The 26,618-nt window shown below is 49.4% G+C and overlaps 2 protein-coding genes across 2 annotated transcripts in view; both read right to left on the bottom strand.

Annotated features, from left to right (window-relative positions):
- Positions 1–1,141: 1,141 nt before the first annotated feature.
- ARPC1A (actin related protein 2/3 complex subunit 1A) lies at positions 1,142–11,621 on the bottom strand. The gene is made up of 9 exons (XM_056866456.1): positions 11,526–11,621; positions 9,827–9,931; positions 8,884–9,106; positions 8,319–8,426; positions 5,384–5,596; positions 4,924–4,999; positions 3,753–3,946; positions 3,307–3,397; positions 1,142–1,302 (listed from the first exon to the last, which is right to left on the bottom strand). The coding sequence occupies exons 1-9, from the start codon at positions 11,587–11,589 to the stop codon at positions 1,264–1,266; spliced, it is 1,113 nt and encodes a 370-aa protein (XP_056722434.1). The 5' UTR covers positions 11,590–11,621; the 3' UTR covers positions 1,142–1,263.
- A 6,993-nt stretch (positions 11,622–18,614) lies between these two features.
- The window catches only part of LOC130492703 (myosin-16), a 45,813-nt gene continuing 37,809 nt past the window's right edge, over positions 18,615–26,618 (bottom strand). The window contains exons 37-43 of the mRNA XM_056866467.1: positions 25,647–25,839; positions 25,081–25,284; positions 24,027–24,152; positions 23,048–23,218; positions 21,598–21,798; positions 20,332–20,559; positions 18,615–18,696 (exon numbers count right to left, since the gene is read on the bottom strand). Coding sequence (XP_056722445.1) covers positions 20,356–20,559; positions 21,598–21,798; positions 23,048–23,218; positions 24,027–24,152; positions 25,081–25,284; positions 25,647–25,839 — 1,099 coding nt within the window. The 3' untranslated portion in view covers positions 18,615–18,696; positions 20,332–20,355. The remainder of the gene's footprint in view (positions 18,697–20,331; positions 20,560–21,597; positions 21,799–23,047; positions 23,219–24,026; positions 24,153–25,080; positions 25,285–25,646; positions 25,840–26,618) is intronic.

Here is a 26,618-nt window from a genome sequence, read left to right as displayed (position 1 = left end):
CAACGGGAACGCTTTTTGGGGGGGAGAGGGTGACAGTGAAGAACTGGAAAACGTTGGGACTTTTTAAAGAAGAATTTTTTTTTATGGAGGATGGGTCTGCCAACAGCTGAAAACAGGAACTTCCAAATTCAGAGAGATTGGATGCAAGGGAACATCAGTCGTTCCCCAGTGTGCCTTCCTTGAGAGCTTTCCCAGGGACGCAGGAGCTGTTCGCCGTCAGAAAACAGCGTGCTGGGTGGGGACCGGCTGGGACCTTTGGGGGCTTGGCCAGGTAACGTTTTCACATTCTCAGAAAATGCCATGGCTCTTCCTGGGTCTTTCAAAGCCTGATGGCATCAGTCCTTCTTTGTGGGGGGGGGGGGTCCCCGCTCTCACAGGCATAGAACACACTACACAGCTCAGGCTGCCAGAGGACATTCAAAAGGGCAAACCCTCCTAGGAGTCTGCACGGTTGATCGGGGGGAGAACCAGAGAATGGGGTACGCAGAAGAACAGAGGGGTTACTTGTGTGCCTTCGGGGCTCACCATGGAAGACATCCCCGCACAGTGCTGCTCAAGTCAGCAGGAAGTGGTGGGTGAATCCTGTAAGCCCCATCTTCCCCCCAGTCTGAGATCAGAAGAACATGGGAAATAAGGGACTTGGGGGGGGGGGATACAGTCAAAGCCGTAGCCGTCTTGGCTCAGCCCTCTGGGGCAGAACGCAGGCAGTGGGAGCTTTTGCCTCTCTGCGGAGCAGTTTAAATAATGAAAGAAAGTGAAGAAAAGGCTGAGGGTCAAAGCCCCGATACTACTCCACCCCGGATCCCTGCCTCTCTTCCGATTCCAAAAAGATGGTTTTTATCTCCCGGGAGGAACCGACTGAAGGCTGAGCATGTGTGTTCTTTTTTGTTTTTTTAATCTTCTAGCAGACAGTTTACACAAAATTCCCCTCTTTTAAATTAGGGATTCATACTTCCTGCAATAAAACTATTTTAAGGAGCAGCTTTGGTAAAGAATGGAATGAAACAACCAGCAATAATAATAATAATAATAATAAAAACCCCAAATATATACCACGATCACAGCTGATTTGCAAACCAAACACATTTCACCGAACGGGGGTGGGGGTGGGATGGGGGTTGAAAAAGAGGAGGGCACACAAAAAAAAAAATCCACCAAGCCTTCAATTTCTCAGTGCTTCAAAGTGACCCATCTTCGCCGTCCCTTTTCAAGTCTGTGCAGGGGCCAGAGCGAGCTGTCTTGCTAGAGAACAGAGAGGCTCCTTTACATGATCCGCAGGCCCTGGATAGAGGACTCTAGTGTCTGGGGTGGGGGAGAGAATGGGAAAGCAAACAAGCATTAACGAGAGTTGGATGATGATTGCAGGGCACCCAGGGTTGCCATCCTCCAGGTACTGCTGGAAAATCACACCTCTATACTCATTCAAGTTTGCAAAAATCAGTATAGGATAACAAAAACCACTTACAAATTATTGCATTCAAATATTTCTTACTATTACTAATTAACAAATTCTTACCACAATATAATTTTATCTCCTAACATAACATCTAAGAAGGATACCTATCTACTTTGTATATACAATAACAATCCTATTAAAAGTCCATAAGCCATCTTCATCTTGTACTGAAATCCCTAATGGCTTATGGACTTTGATAGAAAACAGGATTGTAGGATTGATATTGTATATACAAAGTAGATAGGATCCTTCTTAGATGTTATGTTAGGAGATAAAATTATATTGTGGTAAGAATTTGGGGGTAAAGGGAAGATGACTGGGGAAGGCACTGGCAAACCACCCTGTAAACAAAGTCTGCCTACAAAACGTTGGGATGTAACGTCACCCCATGAGTCAGGAATGATCCGGTGCTTGCACAGGGGACCTTTACCTTTACCTTAAGAATTTGTTAATTAGTAATATTAAGAAATACTTGAATGCAATAATTTGTAGGTGGTTTTTGTTATCCTATACTGATTTTTGCAAACCTCCAGGTACTAGCTGGAGATCTCCTGCTATTACAACTGATCTCCAGCCGAAAGAGATCAGTTCCCCTGGAGAAAATGGCCACTTTGGCCATAGGACTCTATGGCACTGAAGTCCCTCCCCTCCCCCAAACCCCGCCCTCCTCAGGCTCCGCCCCCAAAACCTGGTAGTGAACAGGGACTTGGCAACCCTAAGGGCACCACAGAACATGGTAACTGGATACATGATCCGACTGGGATCCTTGGCTTTGATTGGGGGGGGGGGAGGCAGGAGAATGCACATGTTTCTACTCCTTCGGGCTGCAGAGATATGCTTGAAATGGATTATAATTGGGGGGGGGGGGGCAGTTCCGGAAGTCCAAAGGGTGGTTGAACAAAATACTAATAATTCAACGAATCAACGCCGAGCGGCTCACGGCAGCTATCTTCGGATGAACAGCGCCACCTGGTGGCCACACCATGCCAGGACGCAAGCGGCTGCAAGGAAGCGGCACACCACCGGATGCTGGAGGCCCAACCAGGTACGTGGCAGAGCCTCCTCCCTGACTCAGTGAGTTTAGCGCAAGGAAGGAGCCCTCCAGAAAGGAAGAGACGCTGTACTGTCTGGGGGGTACCGCGTGTCCTTTCCACGTGCAGACAGCTGTGTGGTGTTCACCAGCAGTTCAAGATCAGCTGGATTCAATTATATTCTTCTCTTGCCTCGCCCGCAAAGAGTTCACAGAATCATAGAATCAAAGAGTTGAAAGGGACCACCAGGGTCATCTAGCCCAACCCCCTGCTCAATGCAGGAAATTCACAACTACCTCCCCCCCGCCACACCCCCAGTGACCCCTACTCCATGCCCAGAAGATGGCCAAGGTGCCCTCACTCTCATCAACTGCTTAAGGCCATAGAATCAGCAATGCTCACAGATGGCCATCTAGCCTCTTCTTAAAAACGTCCAGGGAAGGAGAGCTCACCACCTCCTAAGGAAGCCTGTTCCACCGAGAAACCGCTTTTAACGGTTAGAAAATTCTTCCTAATGTCTAGATGGAAACTCTTTTGATTTAATTTCAACCCGTTGGTTCTGGTTTGACCTTCTGGGGCAAAGAAAACAGGGGAGCATTGCCTTGGAGGTTTTTAAGCAGAGGCTAGATGGCCATCTGACTGCAACGCTGGTCATGTGATTGTGAGAGCGAAGGCAGGAAGGGACAAGTCAGTGCTCGGCTCTCAGGGCCCTTCCTCACCTGGGGCCGTCCCTCCGGTTTACTGGCCCCGCCACCCCAAGGAATTGAGTCAATGAGCCGCTGGTGCTCAACTGGCGGAGGCGGTGTGGCTCGAGCGTACCTTGAAGTCCCAGATGGTCATGGCTCCGTCGATGCCGGTGGTGCAGAACTTGTGGCAGTCGCGCTTGTCCACCTCGTAAATAGACACTTGGCTGCAGGCAGGAAAAAAAAAAGACTGCTTTGGCGTTGGAAGGGAAGAGAGACCGAAAGCAGGATATTTATGATAGGATTAAGTGCCCAGATAAAAATGTACTCAGGAGGTATTTTTAACAGTGCGAGAAGGGTTACCCAATACCTTCTTTACTCTCCTGAACACGGGGAACGACGGCTGCGATTGTAAATGAAGAAGAGTTGGTTTTTATATGCCAACTTTCTCTACCACTTAAGGGAGACTCAAACCAGCTTACAATCACCTTTCCCTCCCCACAACAGACACCCTCGTGAGGTAGGTGGGGCTGAGAGAGCTCCTGAGCCACACGCACACACACACACCCTGCGGGCACCTACGTGATGCTGTTCTGGTGCAAGGTCTCCAGCGTGGCGTTGCGGTCCTCGGTGGTGGCTCTCTTGTCCATGTTGCGGAAGCGCTCCATGGCGGAAATGTTGCGCTGGATGCTCTGCTTGGGAATGTCGAGCTTGGAGACGAAGGCGAGGGATCCGCGGTCGTCGCAGTTGAAGAGCATGGGGCAGCAATCGTGGCCCTGCGGCAAAACGTTGACACCCTTGCTCAAATCCACCGGACGAGGAAAAACCTGTTTTCTTAAGAACTGATGCTTGGGTGTAATTTTGGCCAGGCTTAGCTGGAAAGCCAGCCGCAAAGACAAGATTCTTCTCCGAGCTAGTACGTCTCTGCTGTCTTCGGCTGACTTTTGGTCTCCTAACTTCCAAATAATTGCCCACCCTCACTTCCTGACCCGCAGTTGTAAAGTTCTGTCCCAGAGTATGTTATCATCCGATCCCTCAGCAAAATATACCTTTGATGAGACAGAACCACCAGTGTAGGCAGTGCTTCCCAGAACAGCAGGGACAAAAGACCCATCTGCCGCAAGCAGTTTGCAGCCTAAATTTTGCCCCCAAAGATTTCAAGGAAAAGGTGTGTCAACGTGTAACATTTGACCCGCCACTAGGTAACCGCCTCCAGTCTGTTTACGCCTGAACGTAAGAGGCGGGGCTTCCTGAGTCCAAGGGCCTGGCTCCCAAAAGGGATGAGGTCTGCCAATTCAGTTTTATTATACACTAAGGGCTTAAACGAAGGCTGCTCGACATGTCACAATTGTGCTGTGCAGAAAGCAATTCTGCGTAGAGAAAGAACAAACTGTCAAGCTTCCTGTGACTCTCCACTTCTTGCATAATGCTGCCTGCCAGCGTGCTGGGAGGCTGCCTCGGTACACACAAAACTGCAGGAGTGAGATGAATTTGTGGCTACTGTTGCACTCCACATCTACCTAACAGGTCTCGGTGCTTTCCTCTACAGGTTATGCTTTCTGCACAAGGACAGCGTACCATCTGAGGAGGCCCTAGGCCGCCAAATATGATTTGCACAATAACTGTTCAGCATTTAAGGTCCTGTGATTTTTTTCTTCCAACCTTGCTGCCAGCTGGGGCGTCAAAAGGATAACGTCAGCTCTCTGTGCCGGTGGACTCTAAAAGTGCTACAAGTTAGAGAGGAGATGCTTACAGCAGCGACCACGCTGTTCTCCGAAACGAACGACACGCTCAGGAGCGGGAGGAACTCCGTTTTCAGTTGCGAGACCCTAAAAAACAAACATTCACAGTAACATCTGGTTAATGAAGCCTCTTTTTGTTCAACAGCACAAGGAGGAAATTTATTAAGACAGGAGCTGGAACGACCCACTAGTAATTTCACTTGTGCTTGGGGTCAGTGGGCCAGGAACCCCATATGCTTTTCTTGAAACTATACTTCAAATCAGCCTGTCACTTTTGGCAGTAGGCCATACATTCGGCCCGAATCAGTGCTGGGCACATTACAACCGAGGTGCAGGTCTACGTACAGAATGCGAAACATTCAGAGCACGTTTGGCTCAAGCGTCAAGAAACCTTGCTGGTGGCGAAAGGTCGGACGATAATCATGAGGCTCTTCAAGTATGTCAGCCCCAAGACTCGTTTCAGTGACTTACATCATGTTTTTGGAAGCGTCCGCAACCGATACAGTACTGTCGTGGCTGACCCAGGCGAGGCGGTTGCCGCTGGCAGAAAAACTGACGCTGTGGACCCATCCGCCGCTCCCTGTGCCGCCAAATTCCGCCATCAGCTGCCCAAACGGCATCTTTGAGCCCCAGGGGGTGCTTGCCGGTTTCTCATCAACCTCCTTAATGTAGGCTGAAAACACTCTGCAAAGAAAGAGGCATAAAGGAAGAGAGAGAGAGAGATCTCTCTGTCGAGCTGCGGGTGTATTTGCGCACACGCACTGACACAGGAAGGCCCAGTACTCAAAGAGAGACAGTGGATTCTCCCAGAAACTGCACCTCTCAGCAGAAAGCTACGGGAGGAGGAGGAAAGGAGATGCCCTATTGCAGGGGGGTTCTGTGCTGTGTGACCCCACCTGTGCAAGTCCAACCAACACATCTTGAACCAGGAGCTATCAGCATAAGGATGGATAATGCCCCCCACTGGACTATGACTAACAGCCAAGCAGACTCCACATGCCTGACGCTCATCAACCCCTCCCCACCTGGAAATGACATACAAGCAGATTCCGGCAATCAGAAGAGGCATGCGGGTCCCCTCAGTCAGGCTGTACCACATCTGAATTCAAAAAGGAAGAAGAGTTGGTTTTTATATGCCGACTTTCTCTACCACTTAAGGGAGACTCAAACCGGCTTACAATCCCCTTCCCTTCCCCCCAACAGACACCCTGGGAGGTAGGTGGGGTTGAGAGCTGTGACTAGCCCAAGGTCACCCAGCTGAACTTTAAGGTGCTACTGGACTCTTGCTCTTTTCTACTACTGCAGACAGACTAATACGGCTACTGTGAATTATCTCTCATCAGTGTTTGAGGTGGTACAACTCTCCCAAGAGGATTTTCCGGTGCCTCTGGCTCAATCTCTGAATCTCTTCTACATCACCTTCCCGTTATAGGAGACACTTTCAAACTTTCTGTCTGCAGGGAAATCCCTCCCACAATCATCTGTCAAAGAACACCTAAAGATCTGCAGTAGCAGCCCCCAGCGCACAGTGGAGAATTCTAGGGCACATCCTATGGTGGCTGGCCCTCACCACTGTCCTACAGGAACCCATAATGCCACCCGGATCACACCCAAGACAACTCCTGCCACTGCCCGCTGCAGCAGAAGATCCGCATCCGAATCCTAACTCTCAGCAGGTATAAAAGCCCATCAGCGTGACGAACAGAGACCGTGAAGAAGTAAGCTTGTCTGCCTTTACTGTTCTACTCTGTGGCAGAACACCAAACAAGCTTTGGGGAGACTGACACTCGGTATGAAAATGACTGCTCTATAGTGTACGTGACTGTTCCCACAGAAAGCGCTGCTGATGTCACAGATGCTCAATTATAGTAACTGCTTAGTCCGCTAGCCAGAAGTGGGTTAAGGACAGCTGTTCTCCCATCTGCAGGACGCGCTATTTCAGCAAGAAGGATTACTTGTTTTGTTTTAAACTCAAATGCAAACAGCATCACTACGTGACCGTTTAATGTAAAGAAGAAAAAGCCCTGCGACGAGGGATTCCCAATACTCTGAAGTCTCCTGTTAGGCAGTGAGCCCTGTGTGCCTAGAAGGTATAAAGGGTTTTTTTGTTTTGTCATTGCTGATGCAACATTACATCTTCTCCGCTCTGCGTAGCTTAGTCATCCTTCCTGACACGGAGCTCTGTGTTTCCTTGAAAGCTTGTTATATTTTCCCCACCAGAGTAAACAGTAAACAAGAAGCTGCATGTGTTGAAACGGCAAAAGACTCCAAACTGTATGTAGATGCAAAAAGAAAGCTTACAGCCATTTGAGGTATTTTTTAAAAGTAGCTGAACCCCGGCAGTGGACTGAATTGAAAGAGCCATTCACAAAAGCTGAAGGAGGCACATGGCATCAATGTAAGGACATAAAAAGGACATTAAAGCTTTGGTGAGGCACTAATAAACCCATGTGAACCAGAAGGGACACTGCAGGTACCTATGATTAGGGGGGGTGGAGAGAGAAAACCATCTTGTTTAGTAAGGCTTCTTTTAATAAGATGGGATTTTCCTCACCTAAAATCCCCTTCTCTGCTTAAAAGGTAAAGGTCCCCTGTGCAAGCACCAGGTCATTTCTGACCCATGGGGTGACGTCACATCCCGACGTTCACTAGGCAGACTTTGTTTTACGGGGTGGTTTGCCAGTGCCTTCCCCAGTCGTCTTCCCTTTACCCCCAGCAAGCTGGGTCCTCATTTTACTGACCTTGGAAGGATGGAAGGCTGAGTCAACCTTGAGCCAGCTACCTGAAACCGACTTCCATCGGGATCGAACTCAGGTCACGAGCAGAGCTTGGACTGCAGTACTGCAGCGTACCCCTCTGTGCCACAGGGCTCTTTTCTCTGCTTAGAGGTCCCCAATATTTAAGAGGCTGGAGGACAGCTGTAATTCCTGCAATCCTTATACAGCGTGAAACATTCCCCCATGCCTGCCGGGAGCCACAGGATAAAAGATACACTGGAGGCCACCCTCCCCAGCCTCTTGAAAAGCCCAGGAAATCAATGGCTGCGCTTCTCGTTGGTCTGAACTCATGGATCCCTTTGGACGTTCGTTTGCCTCGCCTTTTCTATTTGCCACCACCTCCTTCCCCCGAAACCTCTATCCTACATTCATTTTCACCTGCCCTATCAATTTGTTCTCAGATGCTGCCTTAATAGTTACAAAAAATGTGTCATCAGCTTCAAAAAAAGAAAACTGATTTGATAACCACAACAGTATCTGAAGACTGAGCACCGAAGACTATCTGTGAAATCCGTCCCCTTTTCAGGAGCCAACCCTTGCTGCCACCTGTTGGCGGAAGACCTCCGCATGCCAGCCCTGAGCTGCCGGACCCCTTGACCCAAACCCACTCTGGAAGGGGCTTCTCTCACCTGCATTTGAAGTCGCAGGAGCCAGCCGCCAGCAAGACATTATTGGGATGCCAGTCGAGGCTGAGGACCGTGGACCGAATGGGCTTCTTAATGTGCTTGCTCACCCACCTGGGAGAGAAGAGGGAAAAGAAGCCCGTAGATCAGCACATGAGGCGGCACTACTACAACCACCACGCGAACATCCCAGGTTTGCCACAGAATCAGCCTTTATAGATTAATATTACTCAAGGGAGACCCCTCCCGGCCAACTAATGATCTGCTGCAAAAATGATGTCAGTCTAAGTATTTGAAAAATATCTGTAAAGCCAAAAGTAATAAACTTGGTTCTGGGCCCAGCCAACCCATCAGAAAGTCAAAAGTCAGTGGCTCTCTCGACTGAGGCCACATCAAACTGCAGAGCCCCAAAGTGGTTCCAACTCCCCTTTGAGGTTACAAACACAATTTAGAGAAGACACAATTCAGAAGTGGCAAAAGGGCCTGCTGATCACCAGCCGTTTCCCACAGATCGCGGCCAAAAGCCGAGGGAATCACCCAAGAGAAACTGCTCAAACGCCAACCCGCTCACCAGTCGTTCTCCGATTCGAAGTAGCACACGGAGATGAGGCGTGCCCCGCTCCCCACGGCAAACTTGTTCTCCAGAGGGGACCACTTCACAAAAGTGGCAGCTCGGTTGATCCTCAGAATGACCAGGGTCGGCTTCCACACACCATCCTTCTGGCTCCAGACGTAAGCGTTGCGGTCGGCACCACAGGTGACGATGCGGTCGCTCTTGGGGGCCCAATCGATCCCTGCAGTTTGAGAGGACGCCTTCATTTTTGGCCGTCAACACCTTGTCACAACGCATAGAATCATAGACTCACAGAACTGGAAGGGACCACCAGGGTCATCTGGTCCAACCCCCTGCACAATGCAGGAAATCCACAACTACCTCCCCGCAGGTGACCCCTACTCCATGCCCAGAAGATGGCAAAAAATACCCCTCCAGGATCCCTGGCCAATTTGGCCTGGAGGAAAATTGCTTCCCGACCCCGAAGTGGCGATTGGCACTACCCTGGGCATGCAAGAAAGGGCCACAAGAGCCAAGCACTGATGCAACCCTTCCTGCCCTCCCTCTCATGTTCTGCCTCAGGCAGAAACACATTTTCTGATCCTGTCTCCTGAATACTACTTAGACCTTCAATCCCACCCACCCCATTTTAGGACTTATATAGTCCCTATCTTGCCAAATTCTTCTGCAGACTAGTGTATATGATTATTTAGCTAAGGCAGTATCTGGCATTTATGTGCATCCTGAATTTATGTGATCTATGGATAAATCAGCGGTTGAATCGTTTTTTTATATATATAAAACGAGGAGTGGAGGGAAGCACCAGAATAAAGTTTATTTGTTTTGCCAGTGGCCAAACGTGGGAACTTCTGCATGCAAAGCATGCGCTCTGCCGCTGAGCCACAACTCCCTGGCAGCGTGTACAAAGCAGAACATGGTCTTCCAAGACAAACGCTTTTACCTGTGATGTGTCCGTTGTGCTCTTTCAGCTCATGGGCCTTTACCCATTGGTTACTGTTTTTCTTATAGATGTGAACTTCATGGTTATTCGGGCTAATGGCAATCTCTGTAAAGAGAGCAAATCCGTTAGCATTAAAAGCTTTGTCTTAAAAAAAAAAGTAACTACAAAATTTAGAGTGCAAAATCTATCCAAGGATCTACAGGCTCATCTTTCATGCGTACAGTTTAGGGAGTCACCTTTCCAATTGAAAAAAAAAAGCAAACAAAAGTTAGCAGTATACAGATGCCATTGTTGTGCTGAGCTGAGATTTTAAACACAAAACTGAACGCAATGGCACACAAGTGGAATGCACAATGAACAGGCAGGAAGACAGAGACACCAAATCCTGCCAGCCCAAGATTTAACACAGGTCAGAAAGCACAGAGGAGAAAAAGAAGGTCATGTTGACAGTTCCGTCCAGCTGCAGCACAACATACCCCTTACAGCTGCTTGTCCATTGGAGCAACCACCATCAATTTCCAGCTAAGATGAAGGCATATAAGGGGAGGGGTACATAACCTTTCCCCCGCCAACCAATATTTTTTTCAATGCAACTCCCCCCACCAGACCCAACCCAGCAGGATTGAAGACACGAATTCAAGACACGCATCTGAGACAGAAACACCCCAGAGGGAGGAGCCTAGGTGCAGCCATAGCAGACAGCAGCCCGGCCTCAGAGCAGAGGGAAAGGCAAGGCAGGTCCCCAAGGGGAACTGAGAAAAGCAAACAGGAGGAATGACAGCCAGTACCGTAGAGTAATGGCCTCCTCTGGTGTAGAGGTCTCCTTGGGGGAAAAGAACTTCTCAGGTGTAAGGAAGAAGGAAGTGGGCTGGGCCAAGAGAAAGTAGATAAAAGGACCCAGCAGGAAGACATGGGGAGGAAATTAACTGAATAACCTGAGTTCTGTGCAAGTGGGGGAGAAATTAACAGACTACCCTGGTCTCTCTGCAACGTGAAGGCCTGGGACCATTCTGGGACTCATGAGGCAGTATTCCTGCCTGAGAATATGGTAGGCTGCATCACCTGGGACTCTGACAGTCTAGCTACCTCATGGCTTAACTTTATTATAATGGTACAGCAGCCAGAGGCAACAGCTACAGGGCCTGGGGAAGAACCCAGACATGGAACTTGGGTTGAACTGGGCAATAGTGGAGATGGGAGAACTAGCTTCCCGACTAGGACAACGCTGTTAAGTCTGGGGCTTGCCAATGAGATTTAAGCACTTCAGGGAGAACCTCTGCCATTTTCTACTGTTGGACCGCTCTTGGTGAGGCAGGTGGGATGTGGCCCTGGAGACTTGACCGTCTGCAACTCCTGGGGAGTAGTAAAGCATGGAAAAGGGGCTTAGTCATGTCCTCCTATCTGCCCTTTCTGCTGCAAACCATCCCTTTATGGTGTTATGCTATGGCACAGAAATAACCGCTGGGTTTATGTGACTTGAAATGGCTGCAAAATGTGTGTAGCTGACCTTCAGTATTAGCGGCCCAAGGGAGTAAAAAAAGCAATACAGAATGTTGTCAATACTAGTCTTCAGCAGAATGGTAAGCCACAAGCTGCCCAACTGCATAAATTCCATAGGTGAGCTGGCTTTCTGTGGCAAGTTTGTTGTAGCATCTGAAGTCTCACAGCCCAATGTATTAACAATCGCAGGAATACTCACGAGTTCGGTCTCGGTTCCAGGCATGGCAGGTTATTGGCTCTATTAAGAACTGGTGAAGAGACATTCTGGTCAAAGGATGGTCTTCAGAGGGAGGAAGCTGAAAGAAAGTGATGCCTTAAACTAGGAATACTGTATGTGACACTATCATTACAAATTCAGCAACATGAATTTAACAGGATACATAAGCCTGTTTTGACTGCCCTGGGCCATCAGAAGTTAACTATTTTTGTCAAATATACTCTCAAACACAGTGGCTAAATCAATTGTTGTGAGTCTTTTTGCTTGAATGAATAGGTTGGGGGGGAGAACTTCCAGGACCATTTGCATTTATGGGATGTGCCAACTTTTAGTTTGGAATCTTATTTGGACGTTGCTTTTTCCTGATGCACAGGAACCTAAGCGAGACGTTGCCCTGCGAAGAGCTCAATCTAAATTCCAGCATAATGGAAAACAATGACATTTTGTTTCCTAGCCAAACAGATGCCAGATGAGCAACCACGCCTGAAAAGGTAAATGAGCTGAATCATCTTCAGGTGTTTGTAAAGTCAGTGACACTTTGGGGCTGGAATGTGCACAGAAACCAGGCAAGTACAAGGTAACTATGGAATGCTTAAACACTATAATTCCTGAAGCCCAGACCCCCACCACCACCACATTCCTGCTGCAATGTATAATCACAGGCTGAGTGCTCTTACAGAAATACTCCATCCTGTGCATCAAAGCACAAAGAACAAAGCAACTCTATAATGGCTTCTTGAGATACTCTCCCCCAAGTCTGGCTGTGTCTTATGAAGGGGGAGAGAACAGAGTAAATCCAAGCAAAAACCTGAAGAAAACCAAGAAGACACCTTGTCCTCAGTTCTAGGCAGTGCCAACTTAAATAAATGCATCAGCAGCTGTGAAGAATAGCTGGTCTATTTATTAACAGTGTTAATCAAACGTAAATATGTGTGATCTCAAAGAAATAGTTTTCCCAAAAGGACATTATTGTGAAAAAAGCAATAAAATGGAAATGCAGTAATAATGGCACTGGCATTTTAATTACAGCTGGTCTTTGTGACTCACTCCTGCCCCTCAATCTCACCCTTACCACCGCTATAGGTTAATAAATTCCAGCTTCCTTCATTGTAACGCTAATATTCTAAGTCACCTTGAACCAAGTGGAAAGGCAGGATATGTTTTAATAACTTAAATAACATCTGAATCAGAGTTTTACATCACATCCTGAGGAAACTGAACTGCAGACTCTCTGGCAGGTATTTAGTAGGAAGGAATACTGAAAGGTTTTAGATGTTTTTATTTTTTAGGTCTGGAAACACTTCTGTTGTACAATACATAACAGCTAAAAGACAAAACAGCTTATTGTAATCAAAATTTTCTCCCTCTGAGAATTTCTTCCAGATCGAATACTTGAATTTAAAACTTGGTAAGTCGAAGGGCACCCTATCACTGCTTTAAACATTAGTAACATTTTACAAAGAATCCCTTGTCCCACCTGGATTTTTTACAGGGGGGAATACCATAACTAGACATTTTGTTTTCAACTTCAATTTCTCCTTGGTTTTGGCAAGTCCAGTACAAGCTGACTATATTATTTGTACTGGGTGACTGCCACACATGGTGCCGTACACAATCAGGTAAACAAAAAGTAGCCAGGTCCTTGTCCTCTATTTTAACACGTTGTTGTTTTTTAAAAAAGACGTGAGAAGAGAAAGGGGTCATGAAAGGGAGCAGATGCGGGTTCAAGGAGGGAGGGCACCTTAGCTATTTTCTGGGCATGAAGTATGGGTCACTGGGGGTGTGGGGAGGAATTTCTAACAGAGCGGTTCCTCAGTGGAACAGGCTTCCTCGGGAGATGGTGAGCTCTCCTTCCCTGGAGGTTTTTAAGCAGAGGCTAGATGGCCATCTGTCAGCAATGCTGGTTCTATAACCTTATGCAGATGATGAGAGGGAGGGCATCTTCTGAGGGTCACTGGGTGTGTGTCGGGGGGAGGTAGTTGTAAATTTCCTGCATTGTGCAGGGGGTTGGACTAGATGACCCTGGTGATCCCTTCCAACACTATGACTATGACCAATGGCTGAGAACTCAAAAAAGGCCATCTCCACTTAAAGACTCTCAGGCAGTAGAGGTTGGCTTGTCTCTGTCAACCAGAGCAGGAACTACATAACAAGATGGGATCTCAAAACCTAGAAGTGAAGGCGGTGTAGGAAGAGGGCAAGGGTGGGGTTGGCAGGTTGTAAACCAGTTTTCAATGAGGACTCCGCCACTCACAGTAGACAACACCAAGCAAAATGGGCTTAGGGTTGCCAGGTCCCTCTTTGCCACCAGCGGGAGGTTTTTGGGGCTGGAGTCAGAGGAGGGCGGGGTTTGGGGAGGGGCCTCAATGCCATAGGGTCCAATGGCCAAAGCGGCCATTTTTTTCTCCAGGAGAACTGACTTCTTGTCGGCTGGAGTTGTAATAGCAGGAGATCTCCAGCTAGTACCTGGAGGTTGGCAACCCTAACTTCAATGCCGTAGAGTCCAATGGCCAAAGCGGCCCCTTTCTCCAGGGGAACTGATCTCTATCGGCTGGAGCTCAGTTGTCATAGCAGGAGATCTCCAGCTAGTACCTGGAGGTTGGCAACCCTAGATGGGCTCCTTTATTGACTTTGTATGACGTCAGCTTGATCCACTTTCAGTTGCAACTAAGAATGGGGAGGAAGGGGGGGGTCATAATTTTAGGCTGGGGGGGAGGAGTGACTGGCCCAAGGCCACCCCGGGGATCCCCCCCCCGCATCCTCCTCCGCCCCTTTAGCCACTGCACAGCGTGGCTGCTTGGTCCTACTCCCACAATGCCTCGGGGCTAGGCCGGCTCCTCTCGTTCGTTTCCCTCCCCCGCGTTCCATCCCTCGCGCGCCATCCCTCGCGTGGGGGAGGGGCTTCCCTCACGTCCCCCCCCGCCCCGCCCCCAGGAAGGGGTCGCCTCCCTCCCGTCCACTCACCTGAGGGGCTTAAGGGGCAGCGGGGATCGCGGACTCTGGTCAGTCAACGCGACTCCGCCTCAAGCGGCGCTCGGAAGAGAAGGGACGAAGGCGCGGCCGTCCGAGCAGGGCCCCGGTTCCGTCGCTGGGAGCCACTGCGCGTGCGCGCCGGCTTCCCCCCAGCGCCTCGCGCCCTCGCTGCGCATGCGCGGCGGCGTCCCAACGGTCAAGTCCTCCTTCCCAGGCCTTTGGTAGGAGCGGGGGGCGGGGGAGGCCTGCGCGTCGTACTGCGCCTGCGCCAAGCGTGGGAAAGGCCGCCCGGGTTCTCTCGCCGCGCTTGCGCAGATGGGACGGGTGAGGGCGGATGGGGCGAGATCTGCGCAGTGCGCCTGCGCGGGCAAGAGACACTGGCCATCTGTCAGCAGTGCTGACTCTATGACCTTAGGCAGTTCATGGGGCATCTTGGCCATCTTCTGGGCATGGAGGTGGGGGGGAGGTAGCTGTGAGTTTCCTGCATTGTGCAGGGGGTTGGACTAGATGACCCTGGTGGTCCCTTCCAACTCTGATTCTATGACAAGAAGCAGGTGATGAGAGGGAGGGCATCTTGGGCATCTTCTGGGCATGGAGTAGGGGTCGCTGGGGGTTTATGAGGGGGAGGTAGTTGTGAATTTCCTGCATTGTGCAGGGGGGTTGGACTAGATGACCCTGGTGGTCCCTTCCAATGCTATGATTCTTGTCAAACCGTAGGAAAGCATAACTCTGGAGAATGAGAAAGGTTGTGTGAATAAGCTGCAGGGACTGGGTTGGTTGGGTGCCTGGATAATTTTCCGGGCCAGGAAATTTGTCCAGTCCTGTGTGGTTTAGTGTGCATTTTTTTGCAAAGCATAAAACTTTGTGAAATTTATTTGCTTACTTCATTTATAATTCGACTTCCCCCCCCCCCATGGGGACCTAAAGCATAATTCTCTCCTCCATTTTACCCTCACTATACCCCTGTGAGGTAGGTTAGGCTGGCAGTGACTGGCTCAACGTCACCCAGCGAGCTTCCATGGCAGAGTGGGGATTCGAAGCTGGTTCTCCCAGATCCTACTGTAACTCTAACCACTACACCACTGGCTGTACACGGCACCTAGCCCTCTAAAACACAGCCAAGCTATTCTTTTCAGTGCCTTATCAGACAGAAGTGAAATGAAAGCTCCCAGATATGCCAGAGCTACATTATAACCTTCAAATAAGTACAGGGGCCAAGCGAAGCAGTCTTGTGCATGTTTAGTCAGCGATAAAAAGCTTTCGCAGGACACTGACTCAGCTCAAACCCAACCCCTTTCTGACTATATATTACTCTTCCTACACACTTGACACTGAGAGACACTGTCCTTCAGTGTTACTCCTCTGAAGATGCCTGCCACAGCTGCTGGCGAAACGTCAGGAAAGAAAATACCAAGACCACGGTCACACAGCCCAGATCACCTACAAGAACCAATGAAAAAGTTCATTGGTTCTTGTAGGTTATCCGGACCGTGAAAGCCTTCGACAATATTTTGATAAAAAGCTTGTTCCCAGGTTAGAGTTCCCCAACCTCCAGGTAGCGGCTGGCAATCTCCTGCTATTACAACTGATCTCCAGCCGATACAGATCAGTTCACCTGGAGAGAATGGCCGCTTTAGCAGTTAGCAACCCTAGTTACACCCTTCTCAACCTACTTAATGATCCTAGAAGGGTGCAGCTTTGCTTAGGATGGCACTGTATGGGGCAATCCTGAACAGGGCGTCTCAGAAGGAAGTCCCGTTTTATTCAATGGGGCTTACTCCCAGGAAAGTTTTTTTAAATCTTTGTGCTATGAAAACAGTGCAAAATCCTAATTATTATTTGCTCTCCCTCAGTCCACCCCGCCTTCAGCGCCTGGAACTTTCTGCCATAGAATTCAGTGGCAGGTTGTTGCAAATGGAGCTGTTACTCTTGAGTGAAATGACCAACATGAGTTTAATTTCTCCAAATCTGGTGTGTGTTGCTGTGTTGAAAAGCCTTGAGCCTACATCATTTTATTCAGGTGCAAATCCCCACTGTGTTAAATAGAACTGACTCCTGTGTTAAATAGAACTGACAGCATGCATAGGCTTGCCGTCTGATTCACCACGAGACACCTCGCCAGTTGGGCACCGAAGGGCGCCGGGCGAAAGACAGCCTCTGCCCTCTTTCTGCGCCCGATCTCTCTTTGCGGATTAAAAGCTTTGCGAACTAGGTCAGCTGAAAACTGCACAACTGGAATGCAGTTGCGTGTAAAAACAGCTTCAGCGTTCAGGAACGTCTTTGGCAGCTGGGGGAGGGGTGGGAGCTGCAAAGCCAGAGATACCCTACCCACAGACACACAACTGCAATTTGGAGATTTACAATGCAATCCTATGCGGAGTTATTCCGGCTGAAGCCCATTGAGTTCAGTGGGCATAGACCAGAGGAGTTCTGCATAGGATTTCGCTCTCAATGGACTATGTCCTAGGCTGCAGTTTTTATGCTTTTTTAACCTCATTGTTATTCGTATCCCGTTTTTTCTCCCCACTGTTGGGACTCAAAGTGGCCTAGAACATCGTTCTCCCCTCCTCCGTTTTCTCACACAACAACCACCCTGTAAGGTAAGCCAGGCTCAGAGTTTGTGACGAGGCCCAGGGTCACCCAGCGGGCTTCCATGGCAGAGTGGGGGATTTGAACCCAGGCCGCCCAGGGTCCTAGTCCGCCACTCTATCCATTCCACCACACTGGCTCTCAAAGAATAGATTATCCTCCTTTCTAAACTTCTCCTGCCATACTGTTTATCTGGAACGGGAGAATTTATAAGTGTAAAAAAGGTAACACATAAAAGATTTAAAAAAATAAACAAATCAGTGGGTTATAGATCAAATCAAGCCTGATCAGACCCTAGAAGCTAAAATGACTACACTGAGGCTATCGTATTTTGGTCAATTATGAGAAGACAAGAGTCACTGGAAAAGACAGTCATGCCAGGAAAAGTTGAGGGCAGCGGGAAAAGAGGAAGACCCAACAAGAGATGGATGGACTCAATAAAGGAAGCCACGGCCCTCAGTTTGCAAGATCTGAGCAAGGCTGTCAAAGATAGGACATTTTGGAGGACTTTGATTCATAGGGTCGCCATGAGTCGGAAGCAACTTGACGGCACTTAACACACACACACACCCTCTCACACACACACACACACACATGATATAGTGTTGGTTGGGTTTGCTGTGATGGTATATAACACTACAGAGTACGGCTCTGCCCAGTAGAAGACCTACAATGGTGAAATGTTTGTCTTGACTTTCATCCTGGGGCTGATGCTCGTCCTTTCCAAAAATTGGAAGCAGTGAGGTTGCGAATACCATGCTTCTCACCTTGCCGTTCTCTCCTAGCCCCTTTGCTCACAAATTGTAGGGTTGCCAGCTCACGGTTGGAAAGTTCCTGGAGATTTTGGAGGGTGGAGCCAGGGGAGGACATGGTTTGGGGAGGGGACGGACTACAGCGGGGTTATAAATGCCATAGAATCCACCCACCAAGTCAGCCGTTTTCTACAGGGGATCCGATCGCTGTAATCTGGAGATCAGTTGTAATTCTGGGAGATCGCCAGGCCCTACCTGGAGGTTGGTAACCACAGACTTTTGACCTGCCCTAGAGCAGCCAGTGGTAGTGGGAGGTGAAAGCGGTTATGGGACGCACAAGGGCTGCATTCTCCTCCCCCCCCCCCCAGCAGCTTGTGACAAAAGAATGAACTTTGCCAAGTTCCTTTTTGGTGTGATAAAAGCTTTATTAAGACTATGCATTCTGACTATTGGTAGGAGAGAGTTATTTACAAGAGACAGCTCAAGTCAACCCTTCCGCAGCATTTTCCGTCCTTGACATGAAAATGCAAACCGACTACATAAAAAACAACAACACAGACCCCCATTCCAACGGAGAAAGTGTCCTTACAACCTTCAGCAGTAAACAAAATGTGACCTGAGGAACGGAGGGGGGGCGTTGAGCTCACGTATTGCAGATGCTCAGACCCCCACCCCCCAGTTTCTTCTCCCCACACCCCAGAGGCCAAGATGCTTTCCCCTTCTGCCTTCCTTCTGTCTCCTACGCAAGTGTCTTTCTGATGGACTTGGGCTGCTCCGGTCATCACTATGGTAGCAATCTTGCAAAGAGGCCGCTGCCGGGAAAAGCTTTGCCTATCACCCTGTAAACGAAAAGCAAACAGTTAAACCGGGGTCAGGGGTGGGGGAGGAATGGGACAAGGTGGGGCATCAGAGAGCAAATGGAGCCCTCCTAGGATGCTGAAGGGGCATCGGTTTGAGAGGGATCAACACACAGCAGGAGAGAAAATGCAACATGCCACAGCCAGGGATGTTCTAGCTGCTGCTCTTGGCCTGCTTGGTCAGAAGCATTTCCCTGCACCCTTTAATCTTTAATCTGAACAGCAGGTAACCAGGTTTACAGAAGCCCAAGCGGCCGCAGGATACTTCCGTTCTGGTTTATTCATTTTGATATTTATACCCTGCTTTTCTCCTCTCTGGGGACCCAAAATCAGCTTACAACATTTTCTCCAGTCCTCCATTTTATCCTCCCAACACTGACCCTTGTGAGATTGGTTAGGCTGAGAGTATGTGGTTGCCCAAGGTCACCCGGCAAGCTTGAGAGCCAGTGTGGTGTAATGGTGAAGAGCGGTGGTTTGGAGCGGTGGACTCTGATCTGGAGAACCGGGTTTGATTCCCCACTCCTCCACATGAGCGGTGGAGGCTAATCTGGCGAACTGAGTTTGTTTCCCCACTCCTCCACATGAAGCCAGCTGGGTGACCTTGGCCTAGACACAGCTCTCTCAGCCCCACCTACCTCACAGGGTGTCTGTTGTGGGGAGGGGAAGGAGATTGTAAGCTGGTACGATTCTTCCTTAAGTGGTAGAGAAAGTCGGCATATAAAAACCAACTCTTCTTCATGAGGATTCGAACCTGGGTCTCTCAGATCCTAACCCGATACTCTACCCAATACACCACATTGGCAAAGAAGGGATGTGAAGAAACAACTCTAAACTTGGTCTCAGGATGGGGTCCTACCTGTCATTTCCTTTCATTATTTCCTTTTAAAAAATTATATCCCTCCCAAGCAAAATTAATTGCTCATGGCTTTTTAGAACGAGGGTTTAAAATTAACTGTAATAGCATGTGGGGGGGGGGGGGAGAAAAGCAGCCAAACGGAATAAGCCATATGGTGGGAGCGACTAAGACTGCGATTGTAAAAGGATCGCCATAAAACTGAAATTGTGGGGCTAAAACCAAAAGAAAGCTTAGGAAGGTAGGCTGGTGAGCAGCAGTTTTGAAAGGGAATTTTTTGTGGTAGTTTCACTAAGTCCCCAGTTAAAGAAGAGAGAGGTGTGGTGGGAAGACAGAGGAAAAGGCTGAATAAGAAAAGAAGGAGAAATCCAAGAGAGTATCACACTCTGGAGCAAACAGGACAGAAACTGGGAGGTTTTTGAGATCGGATTCAGGGTGGATCCCCACCACCAAAATGTAGCGCAGTTACCATAACTTGTATCTGCGACTGTAGTGGTTGTTCCAAAAGAAGTTGGTGCTGATCCTCTATCCTCCCCCCCTTTCCCTCCACTGTGGTTCCATTTTCTAGGACCAGATTTATTGGAGATTTGTCAATAACGCTGCCCTACTTTACAGGGCTGTTGTCAGGGTGTTGTAAGGATCGCTGAGATAAGCGACGAGAAGCACTTGGAATGCTCTTTCTAAAAGGGGGTGCCATATTATTTATCTGTAGCTGTGAGCCTCCCCTCCCAGCCTCCTGAAAAGGGAAGAAACATCGCACCTACCGGCAGCAGGTTGCGAGGCGGGCTCTATTCCTCTGCTGCCGACTTGGAAGCGGAAGACTTGGAGACCTGGATGATTTCCACAGAGGTGAAAGCTTTTCCAGCTGACACCCGGTGCCTGGTGCGCAGTTTGTTTAGCGCCGACTCGGCCATTCCAGCCCTCTCCTCAGCGTCATCCAGCTCGTGCACGGTTTTGCGGTACCTCGCTATGCTCTGGTTAGCCTGTTCCTCCTGCAGAGAGTTAAAAGAAGAATAGCATTGCTTGAGTGGGAACAGGCTCAGTGCTGGGCTAGAGATAGAGGGGGAGACAGGGGGCATTCAGAGGAAGACAGAGGGCATTCAGAGGAAAACGGCATGCAGAGGAAGACAGTGGGCATTCAGAGGAAGACAGTTGTATGGCCATGTTAACTACTTCTCCAAAACTCTGCTGGAAGAAAGCAGAACGGATCCTCCTTAATTTAAGGCAGAACCTTATATCTCCAGCAGAAATGTAAACCAGCGAACTGGTTAGAAAGATTAATGGTTTCATGCAGCTGGCAACAAGGCAAAGATAGCAGGCCTGGACGGAACGGGTTCGGCAAGGATCTTTGCAGGCCTTGAGCAGAAGCAGCTTTCTGGCTCAGACATCATGGAGGCTATATGTATGAAGCGGGTGTGTTACCGATTGTTTTCTCAGTCTGTGTATTGGGTAGCCAGTATGTGCTGAATTGGTACCCAAAGTCAAAAAGTGGCCTTACCGGGCGGCCAGGTGAGGCAGCTGCCTCAGTTGGGCAGAAAAAGAGACAGGCGGATCTAATCCAGAGGCACAACTGACTGGGATGTTCTCCATGGTCCACACTGGAATGAACGGGACGTGCAATCTGTTCTAATATTTCACCCAGAGCAACAACTGACCCTGGGTATGGTTGCTGGTGGGAAGTGCTAAAGCAGGGATCTCCAAACTTTTTGAGCCTGCGGGCACCTTCGGAGTGCTGACACAGGGTGGTAGGCACAACTGCAAAATGGCTGCAGCAAGAGGCGGAGCCTCACATGCACACCCCCAGAGGAAGTCCAAGTGCAGGGGGTGGGGAAGAGGTAATTTTAAAAACGCACTGGGAAACAGGAGTGAGAGGGAGAATAAAACCGGTGCTGGTGGCAGCTGCTACCAAAGCGACGTTATTTTAATCTGGACAGCCAATCAGACCTCCAATGGCCTTTCAAAAGCTGTGCTCTGGAAGAGCCCCACCTGGCTCCACCCCCTGCAATAAAGGAAAGGGCTGAGATACTTACAGCCTCCTCGATTTGTCTCTTGTACGTCTTCAGTTTGTTCTGCAGCTTCTCCACCAGCTCCTGCATACGCTGGTTAGTCTTGTGGTCCTCCTCAGTCTGGAAGACCAGCTCCTTCAGGCGCCGTTCGTTCTTGTGTAGGACTTTCACCGTCTCCACGTGCCGCTTCTGCTCGGAGTCCAGCTCGGTCTCCAGTTCCTTAATCTGAAAGCGGGAAAGGGAGGTTGAGAAGGTCGGCTGCTGGGAAGTTAGACAGGAGGTCACTGGGGAAGGGGGTGGTTATTGGCGGAAAAAGGGAAGAAAGGAAGAAAGGAAGAAAGAAAGAAAGAAAGAAAGGAAGGAAGGAAGGTTTGAAATGGGAATGTTTCTTAAAGAATTTAAGAGAGCGGTTTGCCCTCTCAATAACCACGATATGGCGATAAGGATACTCGGATGTGAAATACTGTACTTTCTTTTCTTTCCCACAAAGAGAACTAATTCCTATGTACAATTCAAAGTGCTGGTTCTTACAGTTTAGACCCTAAACAGTTTGGGGCTGGAGGACCGCTTCCTTCCCTACTATCCAGCCTGCCTGTTAAGATCCTCTTCCCAAGCCCTGCGCTGTGTACCCCCACCTGCAGAGGTGAGGAGGGTAGCAAACCAAGACAGGGCTTTTTCAGCGTTCGCACCTTGTCTTTTGGAATGGCCTAACCCCTCGAGGCTTGCCCGGTGCCTTATTGGCTTCTAGGCGCCAGATCAAAACATTTCTATTTACTCCGGCTTTCGACTGAGAGGTTTCATCTTTTAACACTGTTTTAATGATCTGCTTCTTGCTTGGTGGCTGTTGAATTGATGTCATTTTGGCGGCTGAATGGTGTTTTAATGCCCCTGGCTTGTTTTGATGGCTTGTGTTATGGCCAAAAATTCTGAAGTCCTTGGTTTTTATGATTTATTGTTTGTTTTTTACTTTGTGAGCATGTCTCTAGAAATGCGGCATACTTTCTAACTAGATTACACATAATTTCTTTCTTCTAATGCCCGATTTGATTAATGAGGGTAAGGGGCTAAGGTGGGGATGGGGGTGAATCTGACCCACTTTTCTTTTGATAATTAAGGAGGTGGGGGTCCCCTTTGACCATGCAACAAGATTACGTCAGGGATCATGGGATCTGCCCAGACAAAAAGTCAAGCGGGACGAGAGCTGTAATGTGAAGGGAAGCTGGGCAAGACGGAGTGGAGAACCTGTCTGGATCCACCCCACTGTCGGGAGCTCAGGCCCAAAGTGGACAAATATTTTGGCCAAAGCACCCTGAGCAGATGGGCAAGCTGAGTGGCGGAACTGCCCGTTGGATGGACAAACGCTTGGATGAGAACATGTTCCTTCTCCATAAATCTCTCATCCACCACTACTGAAAGCAGGGGGAAGCAGCCAGCGTCTCCGCTGGAGAAAAGAACCAGGGGAAGGTGTTCTCACTTTGGTTTCCAGCTTCATGATGGTACGTTTCCCTCCTTTCAGGGCCAACTGCTCGGCTTCCTCGATCTTGACTTGCAAGTCCTTAATGGTGACCTCGTAGTTCTTCTTAATCTTCTCCAGGTGCATGGAGTGGTCCTGTTCTTGGCGCAGCTCTTCCGCCATACGAGTCGCCTGAAATTAGGAGGGAAGAGGAGTGAGTAAAACTAGACCGTCAAGACACGATCATTCACAAGGAACGTCAAAAGGAATTTCACAACTACCTCCCCCCTCCCCACACGCACTCCCAGTGACCCCCTACTCCATGCCCAGAAGATGCCCAAGATGCCCTCCCTCTCATCATCTGCTTAAGGTTATAGAACCAGCATTGTTGACAGATGGCTATCTAACCACTTCTTAAAAACCTCCAGGGAAGGAGAGTTCACCACCTCCCGAGGAAGGCTGTTCCACTGAGGAACCGCTCTAACTGTTAGAAAATTGTTCCTAATGTCTAGACGGAAACTCTTTGGATTTAATTTCCACCCGGTGTATCCTCTTGGACAGAAAGGCTTGCCCATAACATCAACAATTTATTATCATTAGGGCAGCTCAGTTTAAGTCCAGAAGTATCTTGGAGACCGACAAGACTTTTAGGGTATCGGCTTTCAAGGGTCAAAGCTCCCTTCGTCAGATACGCTCATTACGGCCAGCTCGTTCTGAAGTATATGACTTGGAGCACATGAAGCTGACTTCTGTTGAGTCAGACCCTTGGTCTATTGAGGTCAGTATGGTCCGCTTTTGACCGGCAGGGGCCTCCAGGGTCTCAGGTCATGGTCCTTCACATCACCTGCTACATTTTACCTGGAGACACTAGGGATAGAACCTGGGACCTTCCGCGTGCAAAGCAGATGCTCCACCACCAAGCCACAGCCCCTTCATGCCTGCCCGGAAAGGGGCTCCAACTTGTCCCAAGGCCCGTGCTGAACCCAGGGATGGGACTCACGTCGGCCACGGCTTTCTTCGCTTTCTCGTCCGCAGCTCGGTACTCGCTGATGACCTCTTCGTGTTCGTTGGTGAGGCGCTGGAGGTCGGACTCCAGCTTGCGCTTGATCACCAGCAGGGTTTGGTTCTGCAAAGGGGAGCAAAGTTTTTAAAAGGGAAATGGGCGGGGAGAAGAACTTTCGTCTGTGGTTACCAAAGGCTGCTTTGCAGGCATTCCTTGTTCAGATAGAAGCTGCGTTATGTGGGGATGGCCGTATAGAATCATAGAGTTGGAAGGGATCACCAGGGTCATCTAGTCCAACCCCCCTGCACAATACAGGAAATTCACAACTACCTCCCCCCAACACCCCCAGTGACCCCTACTTCATGCCCAGAAGATGGCAAGAAAAACCCTCCAGGATCTCTGGCCAATATGGCCTGGAGGAAACTTGCTTCCTGACCCCAAAGTGGCAATCAGCACTACCCTGGGCATGCAAGAAAGGGATGTAGAGACCCTGAAACAAATTTTGCTATACTGCTGTCGTTGGGATGATTTGAGGCAGAAATATTTAGGGCAACTCCTACCTTATAAATGTTATCTCTCCCTTCAAAGCTTTATTCAATAGTTGCTATTTGGCACAGATAACAGAATTACATTATTAGTGGCTCAATTTTGTAGGGCAGTAATTACATGTAAAAAGGGTTAATTTGGGGGGATTATATTAGTGTGATGCTGCTTGTGGCTTTTGGCTGTTTAAGCAATATCATTTAAGTAAGTAAGTAATGGAACGGAACAGGAACTTCATACAGCAGGAACATTCCTGTGGAAAACGGACATGGCGGGGGGGGGGTTTATGGATCATATAACCCATAATTTAATTATGTTAGCAGCCGGCTGCAAAAAAGTAGTGTTCTATTGCCGACATAGTACGTCCTAGTGCCGACGCAGTGCGAGAGCGTCCTACTGCTGATGCAGCCAAGGTTTGTTTAGCTTCGCCTCTGAGTTCAACGTGCTACACTCGTACCAATGTCCACTAATCCAACTTCCCGAAGGGAGAACTACCACCCGTGATCACCTGAACGCTGAATTCATTCTGCCTCTCGGTGACCTCCACCAGTTCCTGCTCAATGAGCTTGCGCGAGCGCTCGCTGCCCTCCAAGCCGGTGCGGACTTCCTCCAGCTCGGTCTGGAGAAGGCTGAGCCGGCGTTCCTGGAGATTGTACTGCTCGCGGAGCTCTTCGTGCTGACGGGCATCCTCGTCCATCTGGCTCTGAAGGTCCTGCCGATACAAAGGGTGACGGTGGGCATACAGCTGGGTCTGGACTGGCACAGGTCCACGGAGCGGACGCTGGTCAGACAACTGACTGACTCCACCACCTATACTCTGGGTCTCTGGCAGGAGGGAGCAAGTTGAACAGTGTATCCGTGGCCCCCTCACTGTGCCACTAGAAGCAGTTGCTTTGTGGCCTGACGACAGAACCAGCCCTGGCCTGACCTTGCCACCCTCTTAAGTCAGCCCTGCTCGTGGGAGAACAACCACCAGGGCTCTGCCCCTCGCCCTGGGCAGCAAGAGTTTCTCTCAGGCGCCGTTTTCGTTTTGGCACTCTCCCACGCTTTCCCTGCTAATTCGCCCCGCCCCACCTTGATCTGCTGCTGCAGTTTCTTCAGTGTCTTGACCAGCTCGCTGTTGTTCCTGTTGGCGTGGTCCAGCTGGATCTCCATTTCGTTCAGGTCCGTCTCCATCTTCTTCTTCAGGCGAAGGGCCTCGGCCCGTCCTTTCGCCTCCAACTCCAGGCTGGACTGGAGGGACTCGATGGCACGCTGGTGGTTCTTTCTACAGCGGAAAGTGACGGAAGTCATGTTGTGATGGTTGGGTCACATGACACAGCACCTCAGAACTGGGTGGGTCTCGTCTAGGCCAAGCTAGACGTTCGGCAGCAGATACCAGACTGGGAGTCCTGGTTGTCGTCGAACAGCTGCAAAGCAGCCAAGGGAGGGTGCGGTTTGCTGCCAAGAAGCAGCAGGCAGGGGAGGGTGTCCTCAGTTAACCCTTCCGCCCATGTGTTTTCCCTCTCCGACCCCATTTCCCCAACTGTTTTCCGGAGCTGTGTTTTCCTTAAATGACCTGATTTGGGGCACACACAAAGATAGTTTCAGAGGGCAGCTGTGTTGGTCTGTAGTAGAATGGCAAGTCTCGAGTACAATAGCACATGAAGCTGCCTTATACTGAATCAGACTCCTGGTCCGTCAAAGTCAGTATTGTCTACTCTGACCGGCAGCAGCTCTCCAGGGTCTCAGGCGGAGGTCTTTCACACCACCTACTTGCCTAGTCCCTTTAACTGGAGATGCTGGGGATTGAACCTGGGACCTTCTGCATGCCAAGCAGATGCTCTACCACAGCCCCTCCCCTTAGAGACCACAAGATTTTTGGGGTATGAGCTTTCTGACGAAGGGAGCTTTGACTCTCGAAAGCTCGTTGCCTGAAGATCTTGTTGGTCTCTACGATGCTACCGGACTCAAATCTAACTACACACAAAGATGGCTGTTCAAATAAACTTTCTCCGGTATGTTTTGGCTTCTTGTGCAGGATGGGGGGGGGGGGGCTACCCAAGC

Source organism: Euleptes europaea, chromosome 21 (assembly GCF_029931775.1).
Source record: "Euleptes europaea isolate rEulEur1 chromosome 21, rEulEur1.hap1, whole genome shotgun sequence".
Classification (NCBI taxonomy): Eukaryota; Metazoa; Chordata; class Lepidosauria; order Squamata; family Sphaerodactylidae; genus Euleptes; species Euleptes europaea.
This window is presented reverse-complemented; position numbering and strand designations above follow the sequence as displayed.

Excerpts from the sequence above, each read along its gene's own strand:
- ARPC1A (XM_056866456.1), bottom strand. The coding sequence starts at position 11,589 with ATGTCTCTTCACCAGTTCTTAATAGAGCCAATAACCTGCCATGCCTGG. Across the intron at positions 8,427-8,883 it reads TTCGAATCGGAGAACGACTG|GTGGGTGAGCAAGCACATTA; the intron begins GTGAGCGGGTTG and ends CTTCTCTCCCAG. Across the intron at positions 5,000-5,383 it reads GACGCTTCCAAAAACATGAT|GGTCTCGCAACTGAAAACGG; the intron begins GTAAGTCACTGA and ends TTTGTTTTTTAG.